The 22,272-nt window shown below is 36.2% G+C and overlaps 2 protein-coding genes across 4 annotated transcripts; both read left to right on the top strand.

The window, feature by feature from the left end:
- The first annotated feature begins 335 nt into the window (after window positions 1-335).
- Window positions 336-8,897, top strand: LOC139132829 (kelch-like protein 24a). 2 transcript variants are annotated; one of them, XM_070699089.1, is made up of 6 exons: window positions 336-474; window positions 1,547-2,520; window positions 3,325-3,549; window positions 4,464-4,756; window positions 5,242-5,391; window positions 6,936-8,897. In XM_070699089.1, exons 2-6 carry the CDS (start codon window positions 1,697-1,699, stop codon window positions 7,193-7,195), a joined length of 1,752 nt encoding a protein of 583 aa, XP_070555190.1. In that variant the 5' UTR covers window positions 336-474; window positions 1,547-1,696; the 3' UTR covers window positions 7,196-8,897. The 2 variants fall into 2 exon arrangements, with proteins under 2 accessions (XP_070555190.1, XP_070555189.1); XM_070699088.1 differs by having other exon boundaries at window positions 370-483.
- A 1,300-nt stretch (window positions 8,898-10,197) lies between these two features.
- Window positions 10,198-22,104, top strand: LOC139132830 (elongator complex protein 3). Of its 2 annotated transcripts, XM_070699090.1 has the most exons (16): window positions 10,198-10,391; window positions 11,084-11,186; window positions 11,607-11,697; window positions 11,997-12,044; window positions 12,398-12,532; window positions 13,173-13,241; window positions 13,685-13,839; window positions 14,173-14,253; window positions 14,643-14,723; window positions 15,306-15,432; window positions 15,934-16,127; window positions 16,414-16,570; window positions 17,234-17,406; window positions 19,385-19,439; window positions 19,895-19,976; window positions 20,500-22,104. In XM_070699090.1, the coding sequence occupies exons 1-16, from the start codon at window positions 10,367-10,369 to the stop codon at window positions 20,580-20,582; spliced, it is 1,659 nt and encodes a 552-aa protein (XP_070555191.1). In that variant the 5' UTR covers window positions 10,198-10,366; the 3' UTR covers window positions 20,583-22,104. The 2 variants fall into 2 exon arrangements, with proteins under 2 accessions (XP_070555191.1, XP_070555192.1); XM_070699091.1 differs by lacking the exons at window positions 19,895-19,976; window positions 20,500-22,104 and adding an exon at window positions 19,784-19,846 and having other exon boundaries at window positions 10,221-10,391.
- The last annotated feature ends 168 nt before the right edge of the window (window positions 22,105-22,272 follow it).

The raw sequence follows: 22,272 nt of genomic DNA, 5'->3' as shown, positions 1-22,272 counted from the left end.
TGGAACAGTGTATCTCCCTTTTTCAATTGCTAGATCATGATTGCTAATGCGAAACTTGGTGAGTACTTTTCTTTTCTCACCTTGTAACTGTGTTAAGTACGGTTCTAATCTAAAATTGTGTTTTATTTTGGCGTACATTCTTAGTTTACTATTTTCAGCAGTGATCAAATTTCTCCAAAAGACTTCATAATTGTTTGTTAAATGTGTTTTCATTAATCCAGTTATAACTTTGTGGTGTTAAAGTGATGGAGGTTAATCAAGGAGAAAGTCCATTCCATTTTATATCCATTTTAGTCCTTATATATAGTCCGATAGAGGGCGCCCGCAGAGGTCAGAGACTGGGGTCACGGGCTGGGTCACGGGTCAGGTACGGTTTAAGTGTCACAGGTGTCTGCGGCATAATATACAAGCGACACAAGAACTCTTGACATCGGTGAAAAACAGAGGGACAACATTGACCTGAGACAAGATTAGGTAGCAACGGTAGATGTAGTCACTATATTTATTTATCGGAATAGCGATATTTTGATATTCACAGAAATGTCGGTCCGCGAGGCCCTTTTGAATTACTGGTACTACTGTTTTTTCGAACTTGTCTGTTTTGATGTCAAAATTCAGCTGAGAAAATCGGTAGCTCATAGTCCCTGAGCCATTGTCTCGCATGTTATTTACGGGTCAAGGAGAGGAGAATATGATTCACATTTTTTGCACCTTCATACCGTAACCAATCCCATGTTTTGTGTCCATGATGGTGACAGTGCATTCAGAGTGTATTTGTGCGCGTTGCCAACGAAGACACTCGGTGCTATTTTGAATTTCTCATCAAACAAATCTGAAATTTTATTATCTTAGATATTTTTCTCTTGTCAAGCAGTATCCTTGTCTAATCTTGGTACCTCCATGGTCTAATTTAGCTCAGCAAATTCTCCATGGAAGTTTTGCTTGAGGAGTAACTGTAGTGACATTTTATCTTACTGGCACTAACAAATAACTGGACAAACTGAAGGTAGTAACCGCCACCAGCTCTCTGTGTTTCTAAGAATTAGATCAGTGCATGGATGTATTATTTACATCCATGATCAGTGGCATCATTTTACAAGTGGTATAGCCACAAACTGATGATGTCAAATCGCCAAACAAAAAACACTGACGCCTTGTAATTATAGCACTGTGTATTGTGTACGGCGATTGGACATCATCAGTTTGTGGCTATACCACTTTGTAAAATGGTGCCAGTATCTATGTTCGCTTTGGTACCACGATTTTAGTTGTGATGGTTTGGAGTTACCATGGAGCTACCAATAGAGCTCCACGGTATTACCATGGTTTTCTTCATTATGGATTGTATATTATCTTATTGTAAATTTCCGTACTTAAGAACCTGAACCAAGACAAAAATGCATGCCAGGTAAGGGAAATTTGATATATCATCTCTCAGCACAATTTAATAAGCCAGTGTGGCCAGTGTATTTAAAAGATAGGGTTCTCCCTCTAAAATTCTTAACGAGTAAAAAATTGCAATAACTTCACTGCCTTGGTTGTTTAGGAATGGCTTTGTGGAGTTCTGGTGGTGGTCCACAAACAGGACAACCAGAATGTGATGATGTCTCTGGACAAGAAGCCGAAGAAGAAGAAGTGACCTCAGAATTCAGCGACCCGGACCTTCTCATCAGATCTTCTCTCAACCCTGAATGACATGAGGCTTGACAGTAATATGACCGATACCATCTTGCTTGTTGAAGGTCAAGAATTTCCTTGCCATAAGGCTGTCCTAGCAGCTAGCAGTCAGTACTTCCGTGCCATGTTTTCCTCCGACCTGCGAGAAAGCCATGAACCTCAGATTACTTTGCATAATATTCAAGCCGACTGCATGAAGCAGCTACTTGAGTTCTCCTACACTGGAAAGATTGTCTTCACGTCAAAGAATGCACAAGATTTGCTGGTTACTGCAGATTTCTTGCAGTACAAGAGAGTGGTCCATGCGTGCGGTGATTTCCTGAAATCGCAACTTGACATTTCAAATTGTCTTGGAATCCACCTATTGGCGGAGAGACACACATGCATTGGTCTCGGAGAGGCAGTTAATCTATTCATCCTGGAGCATTTTACCCGCGTTATTCAGCAAGAGGAGTTCTTTGAATTGTCGGCTGATGACCTGATCTGCTACACTTCAAAAGATGAACTGAATGTCAGAAATGAGGAGGAGGTTTACAAAGCAGTGTTGCAGTGGGTAATGCATGATGTCAAAGCCAGACTCGTTGATCTTATTAAGGTAATGAGAACAGTCCGTCTTCCACTCCTTGAAGAGAGATTCTTCATTGACACCGTCCAGCAAGACCTTCTAAGATTGCTACAGAAGTCAGATGACTGCAAAGCACTGGTACAGGAAGCTGTCAATTTCAGGCGAGGAATCACAGCTAGACATGGTGCATGGTGTCGGCCAAGGCCATCAACAGGACTTGTTGAGGTCATGGCTGTCGTTGGCGGGTCAAATCAATCCAATAGAGGAAACAGACAAAGGTATGACTACCAGTTCATATATCAAACCAAAAATGTGAACTTTCATTCAGTGGATCATAACAGAACTCTTATGACAAACGTTCTGGTTTTAACTTCACACTGAACAATATAGAAATACAGAACTGTGAGGTAGTTGAATGTATAGTATTCAGCTGATAGTGTGTACATAAAACAGATAACAAAAGATAGAAATTAATTCATATTAATTAATTGGACCAGTGTATTTCTTTTTACACACTCCAGAAAGTTACTTATGATGTTTGTCCTGCCAACATGACAGAACTTTCTGTTGCAGGTCAACAATTACCATTGATAACAATGGGTTTTGGGCCAAACCGTGATTGTAAAAGGGTTAAACCATTCAAGCGGTTAGATTTCAAAGGCAGAAAAAGATGAATGCATCATAGAGATATGGATGTGTCATCTGTGAAATTTCTGGTGTCTGGCCATTTTTAGTACGGTATTATTTATCCATTTTGTGGTTGATGAGCTAGAGGACAATGCATCAAACAAAAAAGAATGAAAGACTGAGAAAGAGACACACGGCCAGCGAGTGAAAAAGACAATGAAAATAAAGCAAACATATCACTTAGACCATAATCAGCTTCTGTAGTATTCCAGTTTTATATCAAAATTATAATATCAAAAAATTTGGGGTGTCTGTCCTGTATAAAAAATAGGAACATGGACACACAGACAGACAGAGATTGACAAAGCAATGACAAAATTGTCTAAAATTTACACAAGAAAAGTTCCCACAGAATAACAATATAGTGATAATCACTTTCCTTTCTCAATGTACAGCTTGGAACTACTTTGCTTTGAACCAAATGAAGGATACTGGACAAGTCTCTGTGATTTGCCATACTCACTGGTCAATGTTGCCATGTACAGTGCAGTCTCCTATAGAAATGACATCTATGTCACGGGTGGTTATGACGGACAGAGAACTGGACCTATAAATCAAGTGTGGATATACAAAACATCTGAAGACACTTGGACTGGATGCAAATCTCTGAAAAAAGCCAGGTATATTGCATATGCAATGAAATTTATGCCATTTCCCTCCCTATACCACTTAGTGAAGTTCATAAAATTTTTTTGCGACAGAAAAAAAGAAACCTGTGATCTCTTCTTTCATAAAATGGTGAAAATGACCAACACTCATAATGAGAACATTGGAGTATTTGAATAAAAAATGCAAATCCTTTATTTGTGGTAGGATACATACTCACAGTATATTTGGTCTTTGCAGATCCTTAGACTCAATTGCTGTTTTTTGTAAACTGCAAAACCATGCAAGTGTGAGAATGTACACATTTAGTGTTCCGTAATTATTATTTATTTCTCCTTTTTGTCATCCTCTCCTAAAATACTTCAGTATATTTTATGATCTTTTGCAACCACTTATTTGATGGCCTTGGTCTTTCTACAGGATAGTTATCTTCCTATTGGATAATGAATTTTGTGGAATCTTGTTCATGTGAGAGTTTATTTGGTCCAACTTTTAAAGTTTAGTTTCAAGACAGAAGGCAAATGTGTGTGTACATTAGAAAATAATTATGACAGCAACTGTTGGTAGGTTAGGACTGTTGTGAAAGTGAATCTATAGACAGTGACATGGGGTGAAAGTGTAGGTGCAAAATTACTGGATATAAAGTGATTGTAATTTACTGTACCAGTAGTTCTACAATGTATGACAGCAGCAGACTTCAATACTGATTACTGTGTAGATTATCCAAGACTCCATTGTGACAAAAAGTCCAAGTTCTCAAATGCAAAAAGTATTTTGGTAAAATTTTATCAAATGAGGTACATTTATCATTATGACAATCAAATAGGCCTGGTTAATTGCTAGCAAGCTGTATGGGTGACATGGCTTCCATGTAATAGCAATAGAAATTGTTGACAGTTTTCAGTTTTTCTGTATTTCATACTTTTAGGTACCAACATGCATCAACAATGCTAAACGGTCAAATTTTTGTCGTCGGTGGATATAATGGTAAACAATCAATGAAAGAGGTTGAAGTTTACAGTGTAGAGGAGAACAGATGGAAACTCATCCAACCAATGAGAGATGCTGTTTCATGTCCATCAGTGACAGCATACAATAATAGGCTGTATGTGATTGGTGGGGTGGATGAAAGTTTGCCTGGTAGCTATCCAGCAATACAGTGCTATAATGTGGCAACAAGTAATTGGTCCATCATAAGGACAATGAAGGTTGAAAAGAAAGGTACTGTTTATACTGAATTCTTTTCTGTCTGTTGTACATTTTTACATATTTGCTCTAATAAATGATAGCAAAAATCCTGTCTGACAGACTTTCCAAAGTAGTACTGGTTGGTAAAATAATGTATTATTAATTAATTTATGTTCAGATATCAACAAGAAAAGTGTGGGCTATCCTCAGCTGGTATTTTAACCATGTCACGATCAAGAAATGAGTAAATCAATCAATCAATCACATATTCATAGAATTATCAAATTTCTCTTCAAATTTCAAAACAGAATACATTTCAAGATGATAGTGAAAGATGTATACTGCAATGCATACGACAAAAGCTTGCAAAGAGAATTTCTGCAAAATGTTTGATTGGACACAAAATCTTACAAGTGGCATATAGCCAAAGGTATTTGGAATAGAAGTCTGCTGACAATGTCTTGCAAGTCTACCCCATTTCTTCTTTTGAATTTTTCTTCTGTGTTTCAATGTTTCAGGATATCAGAGTGTTTTACTGAATGATCTAATTTACATTGTTGGTGGATCATCACGTCAGACATTTGTCTATGATCCACAAGCTGACAAAGCCTTGGAAGTTGCCCTTGTCAATGAAATGCATCTGTGTGCTGGTGCAACAGTTCTCAATGGTAAGTCATGCATGTAACTAAAAATGATACTTTATGGCATTATTAGAGGGTCCAGTGAGTTCTAATTTACCCAGAATGCCATTCTATGGTTCAAAGTTCAAGAATGACAAAATTATTTGTCTCTTCTGGTCACATCTTAGACAGAATATATAAATGTCCAAAAATTTATACAAAAATTATTATTTTAGTGATTTTATGTTGAAGGACCAGAACCTGTAACTAGTTTTGTTTTTAATGTCAAGTAGAGTTTCTTCTTCTATTACCTTAAGCATTTTGAGATAGGCAGTGTTGATCTCATCAACTCAACCTGTACATGTGTAAACTGCATTGATCTTGTTTACAAGAAAATTCTGGTCTGACTAAACAATAATTTTGCATAATAACAATGCACTTTAGATGTGTAGACACTGTGTTGACAAGTGAAATAGTTGGTATTTCAACATGCTTTGGGGAGTAGAACAAGAACCTGCAAATGACGTACAAAACAAAAATAGCGAATATATCATCAAAAAGTTACAGCTGTTGGCCCTTTAATGTTGACATATCTTATTAGAAGGACTCACACATAGGCAAACTTTATTTCACAAGTGTTAATCTTTTTTCTCTAAAATAGTCAAACCATTTTGTAGAGACAACAGGATATCACTCAAGTTTAACCCTTTGAGCGCCAAAGTCAATTTTTGTTGCCCATATAAAATATACCTCAGTCAATTTGTGTTAGATTTTTGGTAAAATTTTGATAAAAAACTGTGGCCAATGAAATGTTGTGTTCATTTGGTCCAAAATTATCAAAAAAATTACAGAAACGTTCATAAAAATTGGTAAAATGTTGCACTGAAATTTCCGTTGGAAAAAAATATAGCACTCAAAGGGTTAATAGATATTGAATAAGTTAAGATGCACATTCATGAAACTGTGTCACAATTTGTAGCATGGTTATATGTTTGAATGCTAAGATAAGCAACGCAAGTACTGGTTGTATCGACCTTTGACCTGTTACGCTGGCGAGTCATAAATACATGTGATAAAAAGATACAGGTATGTATCTCATTATAGTGCAGATGTTAGAGAAGGTCATACAAACTGTTTGTATCACAAAGTAGAACAGTTGATGTGATCTATTTTTATACAAATTTATTTTCATTTTTGCTAACAATAATGGTACACAACCCTGTAGCTTTAAACAAATCATGAAATGCATGTATGGTTTTGAACAAAGAACATTAAATAAACAGAGTAGAGTCATGTGAGTGTGAACACTTGTTATGTTTAAATAATTTGACTGTTTCATATGTTGAAGAAATTTATCAGTTTAAAACGTCTGGTAACTGAAATAGACGGGCGAGGACCGTACATTCACTTTTCAAAAACTGTGATCTCTGATGAAACAGCACTGTAAGTTGAAGATTTGATGCAAATGAACACTGTAATTTTCCAGCTTATACCTGTATCTTAACAGAACTAATAAAATGACATACATCTGTAGGTGTAGATGTACCAAGCTTTCAATTCTGTTTCTTTATTTCTTTGTTCCATCTATTCAGGCAAGATTTACTTGACAGGGGGTGATACAGTGGTTGCTAAAACATCCAAGACAGTGGAGTGCTATTCACCGGAAGAAGATAGATGGAGAATTCTCAAAGACTGTCCTGTGCCAAATCCTGTCTATTGGCATGGATGTGTAACTGTCTTAAAGAACATTGCTGACCTGAAGAAAAGGTGCAGAAGAACTCCCTTGCCTACACATCCCATAATGCTATTCAGAGGAGTTGGTGAGGCTGACCCGACCTTTGACCCAAGATAGGTGCCAATAGGCTATTCTCAGCACACAACCTCCCAAACCGACCTTCTTTCCATCCTTTTGGGGGAGGTGAGCTGAAACTAAAGAGTTCAAAAACTGATGAACTGGCTTGCATTCAGGGACTATGAAAATCAGAAATGACATGTTAACTCATGTAATTATGGTTTATGAAATTATTCAAACAATCAGTACAACTAATTCAAAACTCATTTAGGAATATTTTGTACATTGTACTGGTATATCATATGATAAACTTGGATATCAACCAAACTGTTGATGCCTGATTGCCCAATGGACAGTTCTGTCAGGGACACACACTCTCCATTTAATAAATTCTGCTACTGGTAGTATGCACACAGCTGCAAATGTAAAAATTGTACATAATGCTATATTTATTTGTTTGTTTTATTCGCCTTCCCAAGTTTCATTTGCCGTGAGATTTTTATGTGGATCAAGGAATTTTACTCAGTATCAAGACATTATTCTTTGTTTCAAATGCCTCAAAGGTTTTGCCTCACTCTTCGTTTTATTGCGTGCAAATTGTGTTTCATGTTTTTCCATTTACAGTGTCCGGAGTGCTGATCACGTTTTTGTAAATACTTCAATACACATATTTGTCAAACAGTGTGTTACTATATGTATTCTATTTATTGAACTCAACCATTCACATTTCCAGTCCACATGTCTTCATTTTATATTTAGACTAGAACTGTGGTGTTTTTAGATTTTTTTATACTTTTAAAGAAGTGATTAAATGATTTAAAGGAATTAAATTATTATGAGGTCATTATACAAAAACTGTAAGGTTACCATAAGGAGATTAGTGACACATATTGCCTGATATGCAGCAGAGAGCAAGACCTGATTGGTGTCCAAGTTACTGTATAACTCAATTGTACATCTTACATTCAAGAGTGGGATATGATGTCTCGTATATTTTGGTACAAGGTTGCAAAAAAGTTAATCCATTGTGAAACATTGGTATGAAGGATGACTGTGGTTGTGTATTTACAGCCTGTAAAACAGCAAACAAAGATAAGACCAAATAAAAAAAATTGTATGTTTCCTTTAACAAGGCCCCAGGAAATGGAGTCTGTAGGGAACTTTTTAAAAAAATTTTATGTTTTAGTGCAACCCATCAAAAAATAGCAGAAATTGGTAAAATCATGATTTTTGAAAATGTGAAAAAAAAGTTTAGGGTTTGAGGGCTTGAATAGGGTAGGTCAGGCTACTGGAAACACCCATATTGTTTGGCCAAATGAGCAATGTTGGCAATTGTCTGGTAGGTCCTTTGAAGTTGTCCATAGTAAATGTGCTCAGACATCTACAAACGGCACAGTGCATGCTGCCACTTAGAAATGATCAACGTTGTGGCACATGTGTTGGGTACACCTTTCAGTGCATGCTTAAGTTTTCTTTTCTTGATGATAATACAGTATATTGAAAGACTTGTGCACAATTGATACATTGTATTGATGCTACAGGGTTTTTGTTTTTGCAAAGTTTACTGTATAAACACTGTTTGTATAATTACCAAAATTTGACATTTCTTAGTTGAACCCCTCAAGAAAGGATATTTGAAGTTTACACTAATGTCTTTCATCTATAATTCAGTTTCATGGCAACCAATTCTGACAAAACTTGTCATTTGTAGTTTTCAAAGAGTGAGTGATAAGTTAATAAACATACTGTTTTTTTATGCGTACTAGTGATGGATATGTTTGCGTTTGTTTTTCATGTTTTAATTACTCTATCTCTGTAAGCAAAATATTAATTTCAAACAAAAAACTTGACAGTCGAATACAGCATTACCTTACCTATCTAATAATAACAAAATACCATACAATTCTTCATAATGTAGTCAAATTGATTCAAAATTTCATTTTCAGAGACAAGAATACAAACACTGCATCAAAACGATTATAAACGATCTCTAGGCACGAAAAATTGCACCAACATTTTTAACAACAATCTATGAATGACATTGTTATCTTATTGGCAATACCATCAAATTTGTAAAATCTTGGATTTTTTGCCTCTGTGATATACACAAAGAAAATGTACACATAGCTTGGACTATTTTGTTCACAGTGCCTTTAGAAATCTGATGTGAGCAGACAATAATTGTACCTTCTATACAAAAATAATTGTACAACCTAGACCACTCAGCCAAGGTATTTACACATCTTATTATTTAACTACATAATGAAATTTGCTACAACTCTTGATGAAAATGCTTTAACTGACTTTCCAAATTGTTACACCCTCCAGTGATTGACTCTTACAATAATACCCATTGCCGTATATATATTTTTTTTCATTCATTTTATTGCCTTTTTTAAAATCTTTGACAAGTTCATTATTACAAAAACTGAAAATAGGCAGAAGGCAAATATGGATCCAGAAATATAGCTATATGCTAGTCGAGTCTGGTCCCATTCTCTTTAATATTTACATTACATATTCCACTATGTGGCACTCAGTGAAGTGAATAGTATTAAACTTTCTCAACTAGTTTCGTAACAACCACTGTTTTAATGATTTTATGAACTGATATCGTGATGTACTTATTTTAACAGTATTCGGTAAATTATTCCATAACTTTGCACCCATGTACGAAATTACAAATTGACCATATTGTCTTGTAGTCATACACCCTGATCAGGTATAATTCAGCATTAAAGAAGGTGCTATTGCTGATAGGCTGAAATATTGTTTTTTCTGCAAAGTCAGTGTATATAGTGCAAATAGCAGCTTGTGGATGAATTTCAGCAACACTTGCCACAGTTTGATTTGTCATGCATGTGTGAATTTCAAAAGTGGTAGGAATATGTAACATACAAATGGATGCGTCAGTTTTTTATCAAAATTACTTTCAATTTAAATATTTATGTCTTCTACATAATACGATTATTGTTGACTTTTTGTGAATTATTACCGGAGAAGAGACTGGGACAGAGCAAACGTTGTCCGTTGAGGGCGCAGTCACTTCCCAAAATTACAGCATGTTCGTCATAGTCAACATGGCTGCCCCCTCGATAACGTGATTGCACAAGTGACTCCAAAGCTTTCACAGTGTATTTTCGTTACCCCTTTCACATCTACAGTGATCGGGACGGGAAACGACTAGCACATTTTAGTTCCTGCGATTCATCACTGAAAAATTCTCTGAATATGGTTAAAAACAAGAAAAAGGGTGGTGAGTTTGCTAAAGTTCTATCGTACAGCATTGTAATGTATTTGTATTCTAGATTTCGACGTCGTCTTTGGACGAAGGCGAAAGTAGACGTCGAGATCACAATGCCATTGGGCCTTACCTAGTCCATTAAATACATCAGTGTAAGGATGACAGGAGCGGCTGTGTAGTGAATGTGCATGAGAGAAGGGGCTGTCTTGTGAATTAGGGGCTCTGAGATATAGGGGCTGTTGATTTGGGGACTATGAGAATCTAGGTTCAAGTCAAAGTTGGTTAAAGAGTAAATACACTCTTGTAATATGATTTTGACAATATGACATGTGTTCATCTACATATATGTCGTACAAAAGATCAGAGTTGAGAAGAAAATTAAAAAGAAAGACTTGTAAACAGTTGTGTGAAGAATTTACATTGTTTACAAAGGAAACATTCTGTACATCACTGTATCAATCAGTAGATTTTGAAGATGAACTGCAAAGGTAAACTTGACAGTTGTACCATTCCACTTCATTCTGTCATCATGCAGGTAAATGTGATACAATTGTGAAGGTACATGTATCGTATACAAACTTTCACACAAAATAAATTGGACTGTGCATTATCATAGACAAGTGTGAGAAATCTCCCCATCGGCACACTACATCGCTAATTGTGTTAGTTCTGTTATCTATGATGTCACTGTTGTATTGTTACAGTGCCTCAAGCATCACATGCTGAATTGATGGTGATGACAGTCGCTGAAGTCGTCAAGCAACTCATAGAAGCACATGAAGAAGGCAAGGACATCAATCTCAACAGGTTTGTATTTCCAGTGATTATATCTGATTTACAGAGTGACATGTCTTGTGATTTCAGATTTGCTCTCAAACAAATACAAATCTTACCAACTAATGGCTTGTGTTTGTTGCCAGAAAGGAAGTTATCATATCATTATATCAAAAACACACAAATCCCTTGCAATAAGCCCACCATATTGCTCATGATCTTTCTTCAAAGCATATCATGTACAGTGGTTTAGGATTATTTTGTGCACCGTTGAGATGAGGCAGTCATACACATTATTTAAAAAATAGACTTCTAGAAAAAAGCTCATACAATATGATATAATTTACTCCCACCTTGCAAAGGCATTTTATTTGAATTTTAATTTAAAATATTAAATGTGTCATCCATGTAATCCATGTAATTTATATATTTATTAAATTTTTTACTTATCAGAGTGAAGAGCAAGACTGCCAGTAAATATGGTCTTCACAATCAACCCAGACTGGTTGACATCATTGCTGCTGTACCACATGCGTATAAAAAGGTACTTGTCAACCAATGATTGTTCTTGGAATTGGCACAATGTGTCTTCAAAGCTGTTATTTTTCAAATGATGCAAAACTGAAGAACAGCGTTTTGATGCCCTCTTTGTTATAAGTGGATGAAATAACAGTGGAGACTATAAAGGCCCCATATAAAGACTATAAAGGCCCTATAAACCATTCCCAGTTATTCATGTCTAATCCACTCACAATTGCCAATTCCTATTACTGATATCAACATTTCTTTGGCTTTGAAGTTTATCAAAAATAACATATTTGTTGTGTGTTTATTTATTTCTAGGCATTGTTACCGAAACTTAAAGCAAAACCTGTCAGGACAGCTAGTGGGGTAAGTCTGCGTGTAAAATAAATATTTAGCTGAAGTAACTTCAGCTCCAAAAATCTCATGAATCAATTTCTGATATTGTTAATTTGCTATGTCTGTTAATGACTGCATAATAATTATTAATCATTGTGTTATGAAGTCATACGTACTGACAGCAACCAAAACCATCAGATTGCTGTATGGACATTCTTCACATTTGAGGAAAAGTTTTTGCTGAGTATCCAATATCAATTAGTAGACAATGTAGCATTTGACAAAGCAAAATCAAAGTCAATCATAATTTTAGAAAGAAAATGGTTCAAGTGCAACTGTAAGTAGGAAACTAACACTGTATATGAAATGCCCTTGGCTTACAGATTGCTGTAGTCGCTGTCATGTGTAAACCACATCGATGTCCACACATTAACATGACAGGCAATATCTGTGTTTACTGCCCTGGAGGCCCAGACTCAGATTTTGAATATTCAACACAATCTTATACAGGATATGAGGTAATTTAACATATCGTCTATTCTTAATAAATATTTTTCTGCTTCACAAAATGTTATTTCTAAATGTTAAAACTTTCCATTGTGACACAGACAAAGGATAACAGAGACTTCACCAGTGTGTTATAGAAATGCAGATATCGGCATTGTGACATCTGTAAACTATAATGTTTATACTTATGTTTCAGAATATGTACTTGTCGTGAGAGTTGATTCTCCACTGAATGATGCCCATACCCATTGACATACATAGATTCTCCTGATGTCACTCAATATTTCTGTCCTGATCAACTATTAAATTAAGTTCATTATCAAGGATGTAGCAACACTGAAAAATGTAGACATTTAACAGGATGATCAGTTTTCATATTGTTGAGAAATATAATTGGAGGACTTTTTCAATTTCAATTGTGTTTCATGCTTATTCTTGTCAAGCCATTTAGGAAGTGTTCTCTGTATTGCGTTGTTAATCATTTTCACAATTGAATATCTTTTTAACTGCCATCTGACCTCCATATTAATATTTCCTCATGAAAAAAGCAGATTCAATTTCTCCTTTAGTCAATAACTGCAGATACAATATTTACCTTTATGTTTTTGGCTAACTCAATCAATTGCAATATATTTCTATCCTGACTTACAGCCGACATCAATGAGGGCAATACGAGCTAGATACAATCCATATTTACAGACAAGGCACAGAGTTGAACAGGTAATGTTTTTCACTTTCTTTTCACATTTTTTTCAAAATTCTGGCCAATAAAGAGAATTGCAAATTTACTATCTAGTGTTGCACCATTCTCATGAAATTCACATGATATGCATCAAGTCTTCCATTTTCTCATTATTGGTTTGCTTTGCATTTTTGACTTGATTTCATGATGGCAATCCTCATTACTAGACCATGGTGCCTACACGATGTTACACTCCCACTTGGACTACTTTGGGAATTTAGAGAGACTCAGCAGAGAATCAGATATACCAGTAATCTTATACAACACCGTAATCAATCTACATAACACTGTTGGCGTCTGTCTGCAATATCTGATACGAAATACCGTGTGCATTATAATTGCATGTATGCCATTCCTATGATGTATTCTGTATTATACATGTATCAGTGTCAAATCATGAAATATTTTCTGTCTTCTGCAGCTACAACAACTTGGTCACAGTGTTGACAAGGTAGAGTTCATTGTCATGGGTGGTACATTTATGTGTTTATCTGAAGAATACAGAGATTTCTTCATAAGGAATTTACATGATGCGTTGTCTGGACATACAAGTAATAATGTATCAGAGGCTGTCAAGTAAGTATTTCAAACAGCACTTGACACGTGTGTCTACAATGCCTTAGACCAATTATCCTCTCACCAAATTTCATATCAGCAATGCCCACTTCCTCTCCATCCATGTACGTAATCCCTCCCATCCTGAATCCTCTCTGTATCCTTCCTATGGCATTTGTTTCACCATTCATTCTCGTGCCCTTCACTTACAACCATGATATATGTAACTATGGTCTAGGTTATTGTACAACACATTGTAATTCAAGATTACCCCATCCACTCTCATGTTTTGGTAAAATTATCTCCAATGAGTTGGTTTGAAAAGAGATGTGCCTCTTTCTTTCCTCCAATTAGGTACTCAGAAAGAAGTAAGACCAAGTGCATTGGCATCACCATAGAAACCAGACCTGACTACTGTCTGAAGAAACATCTCAGGTAAAGAATCATTGACTGATGACAGGGAAGATACTCTATGTCTATCAAATGTTATTGATAAGACAGATATCACAATGTCTGAATTTAACACGTTGTGACATTCAACTATAGTTGTAATGGTACTTTTCTTTTATGAATTATCAATTACAAAACTTTCCATTCTTTTAAACACTAGTCTCTGAATTTTTCCCCATCTTAAGACTTACACAGTGCAACAGAGCGCACAAAAATCATATCAGTCAATGGTTTGTAAAGATACTGCCACTGTAACCAACCAGTTTGTGATGATGTCACAGTATTGTACTATTTATTTACACAGATGTAGAAAACGACTCATGTTAAAACCTGGATACTCATCAATGACAAAAGGAAATTTGTTTGATTTACAGTGATATGTTAAACTATGGGTGTACAAGATTAGAAATCGGTGTACAGAGTGTCTATGAAGATGTTGCAAGAGATACCAACAGGTTTGTATTTTATATCATCTGCAAGACTTTTTCATATTTTCAGTGTACTTGAAAGTTCTAATCTTGATATCATTCTTTGAGTTCCTGTGTTCATGAAAATTTTCGATCAGAACATACATAGGTAAACTCTGTTTCACATTGAGAGAGATACCGTATCGTATGTATGCTGATTGATTGCCAAGATTTTCTGTAGAGCTGCTTAAATGAGTTCTATGCTGATGTTATTTTAAGTTGCTTGGCTATTGATATGGTCCTATACATTCTGTAGAGATAGCCACTTTCTTCCAACATAGAGCTGGTTTACACGTGAACAAGTACAATACAAGACGTGAATACCTAAGAGTTGACCGATCAAATGGACATGAGGTTCAGTGAATATATTACAGTCATGTACATTACAGCCAATAGCTAATACTAATGAATACATTTTCCTAATGAGAGTTAGCTTTCATGACAATGTAGTGATTCTGTGAAATGTCATAAAATAACACAATAGTGAGAAGGAAACTCTTTTCAAGGAAAACTTGAGCTATGCGTAAATGACTTCACAGTTCACTGTCTGTCTTTGATTTGCTTTCACAGAGGGCATACAGTACGTGCTGTGTGTGAATCCTTTCACATGTCAAAAGATGCAGGTTTTAAAGTTGTTTCTCATATGATGCCAGATTTACCCAATGTTGATTTGGAGAGAGATATTGAACAGTTCATTGTAAGTACAAGTGATGGTTTAGTGTCATGTACATGTGTCTATATTGGTATGAGAGAGAGAGAGAGAGAGAGAGAGAGAGAGAGAGAGAGAGAGAGAGAGAGAGAGAGAGAGAGAGAGAGAGGAGAGAGAGAGAGAGAGAGAGAGAGACAGACAGACAGACAGACAGACAGACAGAGACAGACAGAGACAGACAGAGACAGACAGACAGACAGGACACTTGTTCAAGTTTTGGGACTTTGCTGTTATTTATAGTTACAGTAACATAATTATCAATACTAAATACACACAATGGAAATGTTCAGAAAATTCAGGTCAGTTGGTGATTTGCCTCCAGGAATTACTGAGGTTCAAGCCCTTTTCAGGTTTTATTGGTGACATTATGTCTTTAATCTTCTGTCTATAGTAAAGCTGAAATTACTTCAGTAGATGGGTGGTGAATGTGATAGCACAAATGTTTAACAAGAGAGAGTTATTTGCTTGTTATCTTTGTGCCATTTCCAGGAATTTTTTGAAAATCCAGCATTCAGACCAGATGGTATGAAAATCTATCCAACACTTGTCATACGAGGGACAGGTCTGTATGAGTTATGGAAGACTGGAAGATATAAAAGCTATCCACCAAGCACATTGGTTGATTTGGTTGCTAGGATACTGGCTTTGGTTCCACCATGGACAAGAGTCTACAGAGTTCAAAGGTGAAACCAGCACTTCCTGTCGCTTCTTCCATGAATTGAAACTTTTGATTACAATCAGATTTGGATGGTAACCGTGATTTTTAAAATCTTTTACAGTTTTCTAGTCAAATATAGATACTGTCAGGGGAGAATTTAAGTGAATTTTCCATGGAAATGAAATCGTTTGATAAATGATATTGTTAGTACTGTAATAAATTGTAACACTGAGTTATGATGAGTTTCATTGTTTTAATGATTCCATTTTTGTTTTCTGTTAAATTTTACATCTTTTTTATTTTGCACACAGGGACATACCAATGCCATTGGTAAGTTCAGGTGTAGAACATGGTAACTTACGAGAGTTGGCATTGGCTAGAATGAAAGACCTAGGTACACAGTGTAGAGATGTTAGAACAAGGGAAGTTGGTATTCAAGAAATTCACCATAAAGTCAAACCATATGAGGTATGTCAGTTCTACTGAATAACAACAAACAGGACATTTGTCCTACAAGCAGAGAAAGCATTCAATCATTTAATTGTCTTCATGTATGTCACTGAGGCAAATGGTTTTGATAAACTTTTGACCGTTTGTCTAAAATTAGAACAAAAGTTTTTGACGTTTGGTAAAACTTCAGCAATAAGCAGAAATCTTACAATATTAAAAAACAAACAACAGTGTACTCGGATTATCAGTGCTTAATGAACCATGAAGATCAGAGAGCATACATGTAAATGCTAAACCAAACTATTGACTCCTGGCATTGTGCTGTCTTGAGAAACTAATGTTGGTTTGTACAGGTTGGACATAATGTGTTATTTCAGATGTCTCGCTGTGGCAGCTTGCAGGAATTACAATAAAGCATTACATTAAGTGTTGAAATAAAGTACATACATGTATATGAATTAAATACTAAGCAAGGAGAGTTTATATTATTTTGAGAAATTATATCATAGAATTGAATGTAAAATTCTTTCATCTTTTGTTAAACCAGTCTGCTGACTATCAGTGTCCACAAATAGAAATGTTCCCATTAACATGGTAACTTAGTACCATTGAACAAGATAAGGGGTGAAAGATACATTATCATGTCATTAAGTAACATTGAAAATGATTTTGATGTTGTAGGTTGAGTTGATAAGGAGAGACTACACAGCAAATGGTGGATGGGAAACATTTCTGTCCTATGAAGATCCAGAACAAGATATTCTAATTGGTTTGTTGAGACTTAGAAAGTGTTCAGATCAGACGTTCAGACCAGAACTCAAGGGTGGTGTGTCCATTGTCAGGGAACTACATGTGTATCCTTTGAATAGAGTTCATAACATAACTGTTATTTGACATTAATGAGTTTTTCAAAGTAATTAGGAACTTAAGAGACAGTATGTATGTTTTTTTTCATCAATTATATTTACAACTTCATTTATTTCAGGGAATACTGATTCACCATCATTGATGTCGAGAATAGGCATGTTGCCAAGTCTATTACAACGATTAAACATTTGGGAATCTCAAAGAAATGAAACTTATTTCAATGTCAAGGTCTGTTCAGAGGTTGATTGAATAGGTTCAGCCACAGCGTCCTCACTGGCAGTGTGACTACAATACATCGGTTTCGAGTTGTCAGAAAACGCACGAATTTTTGACATCGGTCGCATGGGGGCGCTCGAGATTTCACAAATGTGGGGGCTAAAATTTCAGTCATGGAGGGAAGTTGCAACATCACGCGTGAAGACTCTGCAAAATGAACATGAAAGAGCTACGAGAATTTTTAAAAGCAAGGAAGATTCCTCCTTCCAAAGCTTAAAAAGGTAGAGCTTGCTGAAAAATCCATTGACCTTGGATTAGAAACTAACGTAAAATATGTGAAAGAGGCTCCCCACCTTACTATCCAAAATGTTTTTTGTCGAGTTTGTGTTAGATTTGTTTCGAATATGTTTTCCCACATTCTTATCCAATTGTTTGTGTTAATAAAAATGTTTGTTTCACTTCGGATATTTGTAGGGAAGTTTGGATTAGTGTGTACAGTAATGTTTTGTTCATGTGGGGAAAGCTTATGGCGAGACGCAGCCGGGCCTATGATGTTACAAAGTTGATAGAGTGGCCCTTTGACGGTTGCGTTTCGAAACCCCAGTCTGGTTTCTCATCAGTCGCAGTGTAGATTCTTTCCTTAGTTTGTGTTTGTGAAAATTTATTTTAATGCATTTTAGTGATCTTGCTCTTCGAGTAGCAAGGCAAGTTCCCGTTTTGCATGCGTTGGCGCAACGCTGACATCGAGACTGATGCTGTTTCGTTTAGCGAGTACGTTGGTTGATCTCGAAGAATTATTGCCCCAGTTGTTGTAATCGAATAATGTTGAATAATGTCGCTCACGCTTATGTTTTGGCGATGTGTCCGTCGAATTCGGCCGAAAATCAAACGAAATGAGCATTTTTGAAGCAAATTAAGTACCAGGTATGAATTTTGAGAATAATAGGGAACAATCGACGGTTACATGATAGACGAGCTTGCTACTTTTCACAGTAAAATCGAACGTCTAAGATGACATGGTGGCATAATCCCTATGGGAAACAGCCATTTGGTTTCCCGACTTTCTTTGTCTCAGGCATATTTACACACGTCTATGGGGCGCAAAGTCAGAGAGCGAAATAGATCACAAACATGTGGAAACGGTTAGGTACCCGGCTAAGTTCACGTCGTATCATCCTTATTCATGTCAATCTCAGGCGTTTCTCTTTCTTAACATCAGGGAAACGGTGGAAGGTCACGCCATTTATCCATGGGTATTTGTTGAGTTTGCCAGCTTTGCAGTAAAAGTTTGGCATAGTCCAACGCTTACGGTGACAACAGAGCAGATGAAAGTAGACTAAATTTAGGTTATGGATACGGACTCTGTGTTATCGCTATATACGCAGACCGGAGTCCAGAAAGTAGCCCTCACTTCCGGTCAAAGGAAGAGCGCCCCTAGTGGCGAAAGCTTAAAATCCTTGAATTACCGCATGGTCTTATGATAACTCGAAACCGACGTATTGTTTGAAGTACCAGTAGTAGCATAGTGAGGTCATTAGTTGCGTATCTTAGCATTTTATCTCCATGATTTGGCACAGTTGTTTCTCATTGCTGCAAAGTTGGCCTTTGTTACAGTGAAATGGCTATACCTGTTTTGAGACAGATACTAATGGTTGTCCTGTAGCTGTGCTGTAGCAGAGCTTTGTAAATGATATAACATTCAATATTCAAATATGAACTATCTACCTTGACAATTATCTTTACCTACAGCTATGGAAGTGTTGTTCCTGTCAGCGCCAGAGACCCAACTAAATTTCAACACCAGGTTAGTTAAATAAAGAACATTTTCAACCATCTAAGAGGAACACTTGCAGTATAGTTCTTTTCTTCTAAATTTACACTTCAGTTGCCAGAAAAAAGCTGTTTAAACCACGATGAACATGTTAGTAAAAGTAATTTTTATTATGGTATTGGTATGCTTGAGTCATAATTCATGTTGACATTAATATTGACAGTTATGACACTGACAAATTTACCGTATACAGACAACTAACTATTTGCATGAGAATACAAAAACTAATAGCAAAACTTGTGTTCCCATCAATATGTCATCACTTGAAGAAGCTGTTGTGTGTATTGGATATTGATATAGATAATGTTTGTATACAGGGATTTGGTACATTACTGATGGAAGAAGTTCTATATCTTGGATATTGATATAGATAATGTTTGTATATGGGGATTTGGTACGTTATTGATATAGATAATGTTTGTATACAGGGATTTGGTACATTACTGATGGAAGAAGCGGAAAGGATAGCTTTAGAAGAACATGGATCTTCAAAGATTGCTGTTATTTCAGGTCGGTCATTAAATTTTCACCATTTTAATCTGTAAAATGGAATATCTGGGCACTTAAGTCATGAAGTGTGAGAGTTTTGATAAGATGACACACATATGGGTTCTTGTTACAAGAAAACAAAAAAGAATGGTTTATCCTGACCAGATTTCACCATGTTGATACAATGAAAATATTTCCTGAAAACATGATTTGTACCATTTTGTATTTTCAATAGAGTTTAACTGATATGCCTCTAAAAACCATGAAGGGATGTCCTGCAGCTTCCAATGAGATGTGTGATATAATGATATCATATGTACACATCAATCAGTGTGTAAGCTATCCTTTGCACAAGGGTGACACATGTTTGATTTATATTGACAGACCTGACTCTTGGATTTCAAAATCTTGCATTACAGGGATATTCAGGGTTTCAGTTTGTTATTAAGAAATACTTTTTTCAGAAAGGATGAATCCTGTTCATGTACATGGTAATGATTGCCAAAGTTAGTGACTGATTGTTGTGTAAATGTTGTCATTACAGGTGTTGGAACAAGGAATTACTACCGTAAACTAGGATATGAACTTGAAGGACCTTACATGGTGAAATCACTGCAGCAAAACTAGATCAGATCATGCAACAAGCCAGCAAAAGACTTGCAGATATTTCTGATATAGTTATCAAGTCTATGCCGAAGTCGAGGAATTGGTCTGACTTGAATCTGGAATGATCAGAGTGTTGATTTTAAATGTCAAGTTTTACTGTTGAACTTGTTCATCATAGTTTGCTGGCATTCGTTCCAGTTAGTTTGAATTTGCTAACATCAGATGAAATTTGCCGGGACTGCTCACAACATCAGATGAGATGTGTCGAAACTACTGACAACATCAGCAGAGATCTTTCTTTTTACTTCAAGGAAAAGAAACTAGAGATATTGCCATTCAAGAAACCTGCACTTTGGATGAAAATGTTCAAACAGTGCCTGCAGGAAGACAATGTGATATGATAATAGTGGTGTCTGTCAGTGATTAGACTGAAAGGGCCGTCGCTTGAGGGCGCTCTCTCTACAGAGGCTTACCCCTGTTACTGAAAGGGCCGTCGCTTTAGGGCGCTCTCTATGCTCACCATTCTTACAGAGGAGGGGAACATAGAGAGTGTCCTTAAGCGACTGATCTTTCAGTCTAGTCAGTGATTTTCCAAGGTAGAATACAAACCAAGGAAGCACTGAACAATAAAATATAGTCCTCTTACTCATCAAGTTTCATATTGTCTCGATATGTCCTGAAATTTTAAGACATTGTAAACCATCATGTCTTTGTCATTGCTTTGATCTGCAATCACAAGACTTTACTTTTGTCACGTTCCAATTGACATAACTTTACCTGCTCACAGTGGAGATCTAAATTGTGTTCCAATCCTTATTTGTGGTATTACCTTCATCTAAGCAAGCTATACTTTCTACCCATTTATGTCATATTTATTATGAAATATTATATTACCATGCCCTGTCCATTGCGTTTTGATTGGTTGAGCTGAACCACTTGACTGCCCACAAATACGCACAGTAATGGTTTGTTTTCATGCCCGTGAATATGAATAATATCGTAAACACAGTAACTTTATGGCTAAAACGAAAATTGTGATTTGTACAAAGATCATAATCAACCACAAAATAAAATGGAGCATTTGTGGGCCAAGTTTAGACACTTTTTTCCAAAAAAATCTCCGGACTTACAAAATTTTTGCAGAGCGGGCACTACTCACTGACAAGTTCTGAGGCCCCATTGTTGTTCGCACGGGAAATTTTCGTAAAGTTTGACGGTTTTTCGGGGTTCGTTGATAATATAATTGAAATAACAGACTCCGCACTGACGATTAACGTTTATTTATGGGCGTAGGCGAGAGGAAAGCCAAACTAACAGGCTCGGCAAGCCTCGCCCGTTAATTTTTGGCTTTCCTCTCGCCCTTGCCCATAAATAAACGTTAATGGTCAGCGCGTCGTCCGTTATTTCTATATTGTTTGGATGCATAGAGTGATAATGCAACAGCTAATACAACTTTGTATTTCAGCCCAGATTTATTTCATGTTGACAGTGTAAGTTTATGATGCAAGCCTCAATTATCAAATAAAGGAAATTATACAAAAGATTCAATGGTTTGATTGTGTATCTGTGTCAATATCCAACTTTCTCAGATTCATTGACCTTTGAATTTGGCATTCAATTCTGTTACATATTCAGTCTTGTTGTCAAGGCTGGTACCCTGGTAAATTTTACCCAGAGTTGCCTTCAGTATAGCAATGAAATCCTATCAGTG

The sequence above is a fragment of the Ptychodera flava genome, chromosome 5 (genome assembly GCF_041260155.1).
Source record: "Ptychodera flava strain L36383 chromosome 5, AS_Pfla_20210202, whole genome shotgun sequence".
In the NCBI taxonomy this organism is placed as follows: Eukaryota; Metazoa; Hemichordata; class Enteropneusta; family Ptychoderidae; genus Ptychodera; species Ptychodera flava.
Note: the sequence above shows the minus strand (reverse complement) of the source record. Positions and strands in the feature narration are given on the sequence as shown.